This window comes from Morone saxatilis, unplaced genomic scaffold, assembly GCF_004916995.1.
Source record: "Morone saxatilis isolate NCDOM2014 unplaced genomic scaffold, NCSU_SB_2.0 Contig16, whole genome shotgun sequence".
Classification (NCBI taxonomy): domain Eukaryota; kingdom Metazoa; phylum Chordata; class Actinopteri; family Moronidae; genus Morone; species Morone saxatilis.
In genome coordinates, this window is record NW_023339718.1 from 24,732,757 (window position 1) to 24,745,926 (window position 13,170).

The 13,170-nt window shown below is 42.1% G+C and overlaps 1 protein-coding gene across 1 annotated transcript; it reads right to left on the bottom strand.

Moving 5' to 3' along the window:
• Window positions 1–6: 6 nt before the first annotated feature.
• sfrp1a (secreted frizzled-related protein 1a) lies at window positions 7–12,899 on the bottom strand. Its single transcript, XM_035658525.1, is given in 5 exon segments — window positions 7–496; window positions 8,269–8,349; window positions 12,025–12,237; window positions 12,240–12,333; window positions 12,335–12,899. Coding segments are annotated over 5 exon segments (927 nt in total). The 5' UTR covers window positions 12,548–12,899; the 3' UTR covers window positions 7–170.
• Window positions 12,900–13,170: the final 271 nt, after the last annotated feature.

Here is a 13,170-nt window from a genome sequence, read left to right on the forward strand (position 1 = left end):
CACATTCAACTAAAAACTTAACAATGGACATTTCAAAGTATATCTGTAAATATACAAAGATATATAGATATATAAACAGGACAACAGAAAGCAAAGTTTGGGATTTTAATGCTTGTGCAAGTTCATATGTAGGATGAGATGCGACCAAAGAAGGTGGGGTGGGGGTCGTATTATTTGAAGACGTTTTCGAAGGCGGGGCATTTGTAGGTCTTGAGTTTCTTGATGGCCTTTTTGAACTCTTTGCTGGACTTGTCCCACTTGTGGATGCCCGTGAGGAGGTACTGCTTATCCACCTTGCGGCCCATGATTAGGTACTGGTTTCCCAGGTTGTCCAGCTGCTGGCAGGGGCAGTCCGCACCGTTCTTCAAGTACAACACCAGCGTCTTCATGTCCTTCTTCTTCAGGTTCCCCGGTTTCAACATTTTCTTCCTCTTCTGCAGGATCACCTTGCGGTCCATGTTCTCTCGCCTCACCTCCTTGATCTTGGTCTTGAAAGCTGTAAGCGGAGAAAGGGAGAAACAGTTACCTCATGTATAAAGGTGTATGAGTTCTTGCACGTTACGTTTGGTACACTCTAGTTAATATTTTATGAGTACAAAATGCCAGACATGTGTGTCACTCTGTGCTAGCAAAATGGAACATGATAGCGGGTATCAGTGGCAGGTCAGCACCATGTCTTCAGGAACAAGAAGTAATATGCTAATGGAATTCTGCAAAGTTATACCGGTTTGGTAAAACGATCCACCTCCTCTGGAATATTTCATTTACTGTATTTTTCTTTACAATGTATTTTTCCTACCCCCAAAAGTTTGAGCGTGTACACTTTGCAACAGATTCCATCTGATTGAGCACCATTCAACTTCTTGCTCATGGGAGCCTCCGTAACAGTTGTGTGAATAAAAAAGGGGTTCACTATTCACTGAACTGAAACAATCACAAGCATAACTTTCTACACTACAATCAGTCAATGTAAATGCATTATTTTGTGGAATAATTTCCCTGGTGCTTTACACTAACTTTCTAGCATAATCTTTCAGTTATTTCAGTAATTTTAGGTGACTAGCATTAGACTGGCCGTCTCGCTACTGTAGGGGTTAGTGAAATGGAATGAATTCTATATCCTGAGATAAACATACTTTTATATTTATATCATATATATTGTGAGATAATTAATTTTCTAAAATTGTTGATGTAAGAAACAGAAAGGAATGTCTGTTTTTGGAAAAGCCAGCAGAGTAAATACCTAAAAAATTAAGTATTTCACCACACTGATGCAACAATATATAGAAATTCCAATGTTATTACAGACAGTCCTGATCAATGGCAGATAGTCCATAATGGCCTTATACACCAAGATATATTAAATCAGTAGACAAATGAATATCTGATAATATAAACTGCCTACTCCCACACTGTTATTATAAAATTAGTTTTTATTATATGGCCTGCCCAGATTATGATACATTGGCTATACTGTCATTTTCTTTTACACAAACAGATGTTCTGATAACTATCCCTTGCGTTTGTTTCTTAAAGAATTGCAATCAGGACATGTACTGAGCAGGACATTTTACAGAAGTAAAGCTCAAACATACTGAATCTCTGGCAATCTGTACTGCGGTTTCTTGTCACTTATTGGCTGACATGTAAACTGACATATTGGCAAGAAGCTGGTAGCCCATCGGCTGATATACTGGCCTGGATTAATTATCAGTCAAACTCTACATTACACCTTCATTCTTTTCTCTCGTTAAATCACAAAAATATTAAAATATTACCATGTAATCTGGTTAAAAACTGTTGCCTAAATCTGATTTATGCTCTGTAGAGGTGTATAGGTGTAGTACTGTTGCAAATCAAATACCAATACATAATCCAATACATGTTTCAGAGAATATCTGATACTAAATCCAGAGAAGTCATATGTGGTATCAAAGTAAAATGTAGTTTTACAGGGAAAAAACCATTACATTTGTCTAATGAAGGAAGATCTATTGTCAGTTATCTCATTCAGTGACCTTAACCTGCAGTCTTTTATTCAATGGAAGCATTGTATCCGTCTGGTTATGAGGGGGCTAAAACAGTGACAGTATAATTTGGAATTGAAAATAAAATCTGGCATTGAAAAAGAAACCTGAACCGAAAAAGTAAACATTGGCATTTAAACACTGATGCCAAATTTTTTTTGGAATGCCAAAATTGAATGTCAGTGTTCTCACCACATACCTGGTCAGGATTAGCTGCTGCTTGAACGTTTTAATCAGAATTGTCTTGCATTAGTGAATCAGTGCACAGCTTTGTTTTTGGATTTGACCTCATTCTGAATCTTGGGCTGTTTTTCAGATTGACGATAATACTCCTGATCTTTTACTAAACTCTATTTAACCTCCTAATCTCTCTGTTTCCTCCAGTTCCCCTTCTGAAAGAGAGCACGAGTCAGACTTTGGTGGTCCAAATCTCCATATGCCTCCACAAATTACGTCCTCTCATTCTCGGCTGGCAAACAGTGGGGTTTGTGCGGCACAGACGACCTTGTAACACAGCAGCACCAGAGAAAAAATGCGTGGCACGCTATGTCCAATCTAACTGACAGAGCCGGTGTTGGGATAAATCAATGAGTCATGTTGGAGATGAGGTCTTGTGACCTACAGTGCAGGGAACAGTCTGATTGGGCATGAATCATTTCACACTCAAGCAAAGATCTGGACTGATACACCTCTAACTACTCCACAGTTTTAGACACCAAATCCCTTTGACACACTTTTTTAAAAACCAGGACTGGCACTTTAAGAAACTTCCAAACGTTTCATCTCTACCTTCACGCCCGTATCTCCCACTGCTAATTGAAGTGCTAAAAAAGAGCCGCCCTGTTTTTCCCAGTATTAAGAGTGCACATGGTAGGGATTAAGACTTTTATCCTCTGTCTCTAGTCTCTCAAACATTCTCTATGAGGAGGCTTAGTGTTCATTGAAATCAAAATGGGCAGCGTTCATAATTAGTGAGTCATAAAAGAGAAGGCCCAGCCCACCCCTGAAAGGACTTGATAAATCCTCCATCCTCGATAATCCTTTGACGCTCTGAACTTTCTTTGCACCTCGTGTTGTTTGAGGGTTTAATCTCTTCGGCAACAGTGTACAGAAGTTAACATCAAATACTTGCCCTGTTTGGTTGTTAATGTTGTCCTTTGCTAGGGGCTGCTGAAACTGCCCTTGCATCCACACGTGGACGTCCATCCAGTAGGTGGTCTACATTTGTATGCTCCTTGTACAGGACATATCAGACATGGACTTGAACCATGCCAGCTTACTGAGCTGGCATGGTTTCTGCACCGGTGGGACAAAGCTTTTGTGCTGGGAGAATAAAGGGATTTGATTGAACCAGCCAAGAACTTTAAAGATATTAATAAAACTAATTCTCCCAAATCAATAAATATCTTAATGTGGCAACGGTATGCATGATTACAGTCTTACTTTTTTACTTAACTATATTTATCTGACTGCTATAGTTACCTAGCAGATTTTAATTCTACATACAAACATGTGATCCTCTATTAAAATATGATGGTCTTTTTGGACTGTGGACCTTCAAAATAGAAGATATCAGCTACTAATATGTACCCTCATCACAGGCTATGAGGACACCAGTTTTGAAGAATTTGACCAAAACGTGATTTTCATTCAGTAGTCCATAAGAAGAGAGACAAGTTAGACTTGTGACCCATCAGATTTCTCTTGAGACTCCAGGGTTGTGTGCCGCTGGATTATACTACTAGGAAGTAATATACAAGCTAAAATTACTTTTACTTTGAAGTACATTTTGCTGATATAACATTTTAAAAGCAGGACTTTTACTTGTACTGTATATTCTCATAGTGAATAGTTTAGAGTGGTACTGCTACTTTTAAGTATATGGCCTGAATTTTTTCTACCACTGCCTATAAAATACTTGGGGACGATTGAAAGGTAATAAAACAGTTTGATTAAACGGATCACAGCCAGTAGCCACATGCACCCAGTAACAAGGGTCAGAGGTAGAATTGCTTTGTTTTATGGGATCACCAGATACAAAAGGTTGGGAGGCACTAATTTAATACAATGAGCTCACACCATTATGCTTAATATCCAACAAATCTCCTCACCAAAAACCTCAGTAACTCATTTTGCTATGTTTTGATTACAATTAGCTTGGAATCATTCATTTGGAAAACAGATAACATGATCCAATTAAATAATCCTTATACAATTATAGTTAAACTCAGTGCAAGATAATATTGACCCAACTCTAATTCCATCAGTAGAATTTGGAAGTCTTATTTTGTAGAACACAGTGTGTACGCTGTTTGCTGCCGATTTTAACTTCTTAGAATTATAAAAACCTTAACTTTGCATAGTGTCAAGTAATGCAATGTTAAAACTGTTATTTTTGTAGACCTTTTCTTTTCTGGTCCGTGACCCCTGACCTTATTTCCTCTGCCGGTTCAGAGGCACAAACAGGACTTCCAGCTCCCAGGGTGTCATAAACCCAGCAGAAGGGTGTGCACTGCTCCCCATTCGCCATAATGGAAACACAACTGATCCGATAAGCTGAAGTGATCAGTCCTCCAGTGCAGGGCTGCCCTGTTGTTTACTGCAATTTGGCAACGACAACAAAGTGAGTTGGCCGAGGCAGAGGGGAGATTTAATTGAAGGGTGCTGGAGTTTTTTGGGACAATGAGGTACCGTAAAACCTTAAGCACAGAGATAAATTGCGGTGGGAACAAAGTGTTGAGTGGGATGAGCTGTAAATCTGTTACCAGCTGAGTGCCGCAAATGGGATGTGTGTGTGTGTGTGTGAGAAGGAGATTCATCAGGACTTCAGAGAAATCAGGGAGTGTCAGTCCTCATGAGAAACTAACAACGTTGGACTGAGAACCTGTTACTTGTTACAGCCGCTCTGATGTATTAGCTTGAAAATGCATATCCAACTTACAAGAGTCTTCTGCCAGAACAGCTTCACATCCAACCACCTTAAGTCAAAAGCTGTCTTGCGGCGGCATTCTCTGCTTTTATCAGGATCAAACTGCATGGAAAACTCAAACGCGCTTGTGCAACCGATGGGAAGCAATTACACAGGGCATCAAACCATAGACACACTACTATTACAAAAAAACAACTTCACACTTAACGTTTACCTTAAGTGAGAACAGACCTTTCGCAACTTCCAGTAAGTGAGGTTTTCAGTGGACAAAAATGCTAATTCGCTGCCAGGGTGGGGATATTTTACACATGATTGGTCCGTGCAGATTAATAAAGACTTCAGCGCAAGTCCCTGATTCATTCCTCAAACCTCTTTGTGGTTTTTCCATCCCTGTGTTCCGTAGAGAAGAGCGAGAAATCTATCTATCATATCTATTTTGCAGTTAAGGCAGTCTGCTACCTCCTGTTTTTGTCCACTTTCAGTCAAGTCAAAACTGGCAGAGTGCAATCAGGATGATGGTCTTATCTTTTGCTGATGGGATAAAACATTTCATGATTAAAGCTTGGGATTGTTCTCCTCCCATCTGTATATTTGCTTTTTCCTCAAGACAAGACTTTAATGTTTGGCTTCAGCTGATGTCAGATATATTTATAGTTGCAGTTTTCTCCTCAGACCAAAACTGAATTCCATCGGCCCACTGGAAAAAGCAGCAAACAAATCTTTAGCCTAGACGCCGGTGTAGCCAGTGATGCTATCTCTTGTCAGGCTGTGCGTTAGCAGCTTACGCGCTATAATCAACGTCAAGTCACAGTGACATTTGTTGCATTCCAGAGGAGGTTGGTCCCTTGTGGGTTCAAACCTGCAACATAAGCGACACAGTGTCTCATCCTCAGCCTGATACTAAATCTGCCTGTGTATCCCACACATGTCAGCCGGTTAGGGGGCTTATGACAAGCAAGCAAAACAACATCTGTCTTTATCCGAGATGAAACAAGCCAATAATGTGCCACTCTCCTCTTGGCAAACCCGGACGCAGACTGAAAAAGGCAACTCCCACCACCGCAGCATAAACAACATGGCAATTCGTTAAACAAATGTAACTTTAAACTTTTTCTGAGAATTGGAGGAAAGTCTGTTTCCAATGTGCACCCAGTCTATGTTTGCTCGGCATGGCACCTGGAATTCAAGCTGCCACAAGTTTTGGCCCAGCCAGCGAATAAAACATGAAAGCCCAACATCTTGCATCTTGTGTGCATCATGCGTATATTATTCCAGGAAGTCCTCATAACTGCGTTTCAGTTAATGTTTGTGTTTTTAATTGAACTCCAGGCCTTCAATGCTCGTACTTTGTTCCTCATGCAAAAATTTCAAAATTTCCATAAATCACTTGCCCCCATCAACTAATGATGCTCCTTCTTTCTTGGTTCACTCAGTCTGGTTTCCAATCCAGCTGGACTGAAGACGCTTTCACAAAATGAATGTGTCTTATTTTCAGAAAAGGTGATCTATCTCGGAAATTTCCAAATATTCCCGAACTTGGCCAGAGATATTCTCAAATTCTCTTACGTTCTAGATTTGTTACTATTCCAAAAACAGACATGACGCTAGAGACCATGAAACCCCTTCAAAATGAATAATATTACTGTGTGGTTGTTAATGGGAAAATAGAGCTGTTGAAACAGAGACTTTTTAAACCTGCCAGCGGAAACCAATTGTGAAGAAATACTGACATATCATTCCCCTTTGAGTTGATATGGTGAACTTATTGACACATCCGGCAGTTACAGAGGAAATTCCTTCGACAGTGCCTAGAATTTGGTATTGGGTATCTGTGAGTGTGTGTTTGTGCACCGATCCAATACCACGTAAATTATTAGCCCTGAAGTGGGACTTTCCAGCAGTGTACCATTGTCCTTTTCCCCCCAGGAAAGCAAAGCCATGCCCGCTCTACTCTAACAAACGGATTAACTTGAGCACATGTACGCACATGTATCGAATCGGAACATGGTAATGGGCGATATGTAAAGGTATTGGAATCAGTATCAGGAAGGGAAAATGGCATTGGAACATTATCATTCAGTTGGAGTGGTGTCCTGGCCACCTAACGAATGCAGTCCAGCATTCAGTCTCTTTTAGCTCTGATTTGGTCTCTGATAATGCTCCACTGTGTTCACCAGCTAATCTCTAACTGTGTCAGTTCTTTGGTGCTTTACGCTGAAAATACAAAACTATGAAAGCAGTGAGAGTGAAACAAAACAGTAAAGTTGTGGGTCCGACAGCTTGAGGAGCTGCAGACTTGCGTTGCAGAGTTTTCCCCATTTAGTGTTAGCAAAGATGACAACAATAACCAAAGTTACTAATGCATAGGAGTAGACTGACAGTAGATTTTAGGAATGGCTGCTCATTGAGTACAAAACAGGACCAGTTGTGCTTGTACACCGTGAATTTTCAATATGAACAAATCTTTACTGATCCAATATTTAAATTTTTTTGAACCAATTTTGAGTCTACATTATCCAATATATTACCCATAACATTACGCAGAAGTCAAACACACATTGTGCTCAGAGACATCGGGGCATCACATTTTAGCAAAGTCAGTATTTCTCATTTCCTCATTCCTGTGTATGTGTACGTAAGCAGTGTGTCATCCACTGAGCTCATTAAGCAACACAGGTTAAGGGTCAAATAAAGTTCAGTTTTTTTCAAATGGATTTTATTCTATATAGATTTTTTAAATATATATTTTTGAAAAGGATGTTATTAAAGAAAAACAAATACATGGTTTATCAGTAACTACTTCATTTAGGAAGACATGTAGTGTGGATTGTCCCCCATGTGCAGATGCAACAACAGTCCGCCCAGACAGCAGAACAAACATCCCACTTTACTACTGCGAGGACCTGCCACATAAAGACTTTAATGACCCCCATTCATTAGTCACAGAACATCATCCTCCAAACCAGACAGGCCTGGCACATCTGACCCAGAGACAAAAATGTAGCTTTTACATAAAAAACTGGGACTAACCAAGAACATTCCTGGCATGAAACAAGTTCTATAGAGTTCACTGAGGTGGAAATGGCCAAGTATGGTCCGATGCAGGGTGCACTTCAGGGGGAATAAAATGCAGCTTTGCATACTTTGTTAAGAATTTATGGGGTGTTTTAAAGCTTAAAGATGTAAGATACTATTGATGCAATCTCATGGTTGCTCTTTTGATTTCATGGAGCACTGTGATACATGTCAAGGCGTATCAGAGCGATGCGCGTGGACAATATTTCGCATGTTGTGTGCTGGGAGGACGCTTACCGAACTCGCTGGCACACATGTGCTCCAGCATGGCGTCTGTTTTCATTTCGTTGTCACATGGAGGGCAGATGGGAGAGTAACCTGCGGATAAAAGAAGGAGACATGGTTTGGAAATCAGTGGAAAAGTGGAAAATATAAAATGCAAGTTTCAGTAATACCAGCAATGAATCACTCACATGGCTTTACATTGTAATCATCACATTGGATCGCCACCCATTTAGGATGCGGTCAAACCAACAAAGAAAGAAACATGAGGGATGCAAAATAGTAATTTCTTATTTGAAATGAAGGGGAGTTCAAGTAAAATCACCACACTGCCTTAAATTCCAGTTTTTAATGACTTATCCTGCAGATCTCTACACACACCTAACCCCTCTCTGCATACACAGATCCTATCGAGTGTCTGGTGTCAGTCGCCTGGTCTCTTGGGCTTCGTACGCTCCGATGACCTGACCTCAGTGAGGAATGTCTTCAGCTTTTATAGCCAGCTGTAACTAAGGGCTGCAGTAAAAACTCTTCCTCACTCTGTCACATTTAGAGAGTTTTCAAAAGAGATCTTTCCATAATGCTCAACAGTGACATATACACCCTTAAATGCACAAAAAAACTGTATTAGAAATGTGGAAGGAATAAATGGTAATGATATTCAATCCAAGCTTAAAGGAATGCTCTGACATTCCCAAAAAAAAAGAAGGTAATAATAGCCGGCTCGAAGACAAAAACCCGACTGAAGACAAAGAGCCAAAATGTGTTTTTGCCAAAAAGTAATTCAGTCTAGAGGCATATCTGCGAATATTTTACCAACACAATTTTTCAATTTTTTCTAATACCACGAATGATCGCTTCATGCCAACAGCTGAGTTTACTTTCCAAACAAACTTGGACCTGCAGCACTTAATTCAAACGGACTGCATTTCAATGTCACAGCGTGGATGTGGATCTATGGAGCAGAAGGGTGAGGAAAGGGAAAACAAATCTCTCCGTTGCCAGTTGTCCATTACATGTGTTTAACGGAGGCTTGTGAAAGTAACACCCAGGTGTAAAGAGCTTGTGAAAACAGACACTGTTTACAGAGTCACACGGGGTCCCCTTTGCCTATGTGAACCTGGTTCTCCTTTAAATCAATTATCACCAGCCTGTATTCAGCAGTGGCGCGGTAAGCACTGTTAGCCAACCTCTATTAACAATCATTAAGGAGAACGGCTGAGGAGATTTGGCCTCTAGCAACCTGAAGATCGCATATTACCGCCTTCCCAGAGGATAATGATGGTGGAAAGTGAAATTTCCGTGACACTCTGAGTGGACCGAGGTCGGCCCTAACAGGCCCGGCTCTGTGTCCTCCTGCAGAACGCCGGCTTTATTTATCACCAGCGCTGACAACACATGATAACAGGTGACGTCTGGAGAGTGCGGAGCTCTGTGTGGTCCTCCTTTACTCTGAAAAGGGAGTCTTTTTCAGAAAAACAGGCCTCCGTCCATACCACCATGTCAGTCAGTAACACCCCCCCTCCCTCCTCCACACACACACACACACACACACACAAGGGGACATGTTCAACACAGTGAGTGACTGTGTAATTGCTGGAACATCCACAGTCCCCCCATTTATGGCCAACATGTTCAGCAAAAATGTCTTCAAGTGGTGTATTTGGGGCTTAAGATTGAAATATAAGTAAGTTGATGATGGAAATTCCCCTCTATATAATGGTTGAAGTGAATGAGGTGGTTGTACTTTCCCTTCCCTGGCGTACACCTTAGCTAGGCGACCGGCAAGGACGCCGAGCCGAGGCTTCAAACCAAAACTATTCCAGAGTCAGCCCGGGCTTTATCTTCCCCAGGCTTTTGTGCATTTTTCAGGGTTTCTCTGGTATTTGTCAGCTTGGCCCATCGGGTTACTGCTGGAAGAGCATTTTACTGGAGTATGTTACTCCCTCCCTCCCTCCCCTCCCCTTCTCTGATGCTGCATGAGGTGTCTGATTCTGCTTCATACCACGGGGTTGCCATGTCCTTGGGAGCTTTGTTTAGAAACCGCTGACTCCCGCTCACCTCCAGGCTAGATTTTAATATATGGACAGTGCGTTTTTCAAATTATTGTCTTCACCTTTCTGTCTTTTTCATCAGTTTGAATGCATTTGTCAGTGGTTGCGCTAGGGGATTAATAGATGCAGGTATTCGCTTCTTCGCTGCTGGACGTTCTCCCAGCATTGTCCTCCGGTTCAACAAACACCTTGAAATAAATGACTACCATCTGTTGCAGCTTTTTCAATATTACAACATCACTCCAAGTCAACAGCAAGCAACTACACATTCACACCGGAGCCAGAGTTTATACAGCAGATTATACATTGAAAAGGAAATGTAACCACATAAGACTTTCTTTAAGGAGCATGTGAGGGGGTTAAAATGGGATCATGGCTGATTTCCCCCCAAAAGGTCGTGTTTGGCTTGTTTGTGTTGGGATTTGCATCTGTAAACACACCTTCACCCCTGAAACAACATTCTCAAGCTCATTTAACTGCACGGGGGTGTAGACTTTTACACAGTGGCAAAAGTGGTGGCTGTTTGTTTGCTCAGTCAGGGAGTTACTCTGAGTTTGATAGCTAATGCTTGGTTAAATCAAGAAATGCCAAATGGCTGCGTTGTAGTCTGGCAGATTCAAATATAAACTCAATTCCATACAAAATTATAAACTGCTTCATCATTTGAGTCATTTATCAAGCAAAAAAAAATGCTAAATGTGTGCCCTTTCCAGCTTCGGGGTGAATCCACTGTGAGGATCTGCTGCTTGTCTCTGTTTTATTTCATTGTGAGTTGAATTTTGGTCTCTTAGTCAGACACAACAAGCAATTCAAGACGGCAGCTTCAGCTTCAGCAGCACTGAGGACACTGAGGTCATGTCCTCTGTATTTTCTAATGGAAATATGGGGGGTTTTTCTAACCTGCAGGGAGTTTAAGTTTCAAATTTAAAGTTACCCAATGGTAGTTATTTTATTGCATACAGTGGTTTCAGACTAAACGCATATAATATATTTAAACTAAACTACTTTTAGGCAACTTGTAATTCCGGGCAGTGTGGAGAAGATTGAAACTGAATTTGAAAACAATTTACAGAAGAAAAAATTTAACACATAAGTGGAGAATAAATCCATTTGGGGGCAAAAAATCTCTGAGAAGGGGGGGATGTGTCAGGAGGGACTTGGGCCCGTGACCTTAGTAATTCTAAGATTCTGGTTACGCCCTGTGCTTTGGAACTTTTGGTGGTTAATTTCTCACTTGATTTCTGGCATATTTTAATTCTGTTTTTTGTTTTGTTTGTTGTTTTTTTTTACCATTTTTAACTTGTTTTTATAACTAATATTAGTCTTTTCATTTCTTTAATTCTATCGCTCCATTTGTCTCTAGATTTGAATGGCTCATTGTGTCACTGTTTCTCTTGTGAAGCACTTTGAGCTGCTTTCTAAGTTCATTTAATTCAATTGTTCAATTATCATTATAGTCGTTATTTTGTAGAACAAAGAATTAATCTGAAGTTCAGTTCAGTCATAGTGAAAATATGCAAGACCACCACTTTTTTTTTTAAACTTAGCATGAGGGGCCGAGGAGAAGGCCTGTCCATCAGCTAACATTAACATGCTCTTGATCCAGGCACTAAGCCCTCAGATGTCCCTGTGGAACCCTGTGGTTCTACCGGGCAGCTGCTGTTCAGGGGGTAATAACACACACTTCCATATGCCTCCATCAGCGTGCACACATTACCTGCGGTACTGGTGGACTCGGTGGTGTTGGGCTGCGTCATGGCCATGCACACGTCGTCTTGGGGAAACTTGTCACAGGTGAGCATCTCCGGCCAGGGGAAGCCGAACGCCTCCATGATGGGGGTGCAGCCGTCCCGCACGGCCTCGCACAGCCAGCGGCACGGGTAGATGGGCCGGTCCAGGCACACGGGCGCAAGAGCGGAGCAGAGGAGAACTGCGTGCCCGGGTGGCAGTTCTTGTGCACCAGTGGCACCCAGCTGCTGGCCTGCTGCTTCACCTCGGCCATGGTCTCGTGTTCCAGCAGGTTTGGGCAGCAGCATCTGGTTGTAGCCCACGTTGTGACAGAGCCGCAGGTCGTCCGGGATGTCCACGCACTGGGGAGGCTTGCCGTAGCTGCGCCCGCCGTTGTACGCGTCCGCCTTCCAGCTGAGGTACTCGTACTCTGACGCTCGGCACGCTGACATGAGCGCCACTGTCACCGCCAGCCGGATCATCCTCCAGAAGGACTCAGAAGCAGCCCTCATGTTTTCTCTTTTTTCCTGCAGCAATAAAACGAATGCGGCTCAGTGCGGCTCAGACACGGCGGCTCGGCGCTCACTGCATGAAGAAGTGAAAGAGTAACAACAAGAAACAAATGTAGTGGGGGTGGTGGGGGGGCGCGCGGTAATCGTGTTGAGTTTCTGGTGTTGGGTAAAGTCCACAGGCAGTGTCCTCTGTCTGCAGCCCCGTCGCGCTCCTCTGGTGCGTCTGGCTCCTGTGAGAGTTTGGGGAAGTGAAGCGCTCTGCCTGTGCGAGCTCGGAAACAAGAGGAGATTGTAAAGTGCGCTCCGGCCAATCGGAGTGCGTCTGCGCCTTTTGGCACTCTGCTGTCAGTCAAAAAGCTTAATTACCCAGCGTGTAAAAACTCTCCAGGAGCCTCCATACCCCTCCTTTTACTCCCCTGCTTGTACTTCCTTTGTCCAAACAAAATACTTAAAAAACATCATAGAATTGCAAAAGGAGACACGCATATACCATCAGTCTGGGTTGTGGTTGATATACGTTTTTTTTTATATAAGTTTTGCGGAATAAAAGTGTATTATGGAGCACTGCTTTGGGGTTTATTCCAGTTCCATACGTGTGGCGCAGTCAGTGAGGATGATGAAGG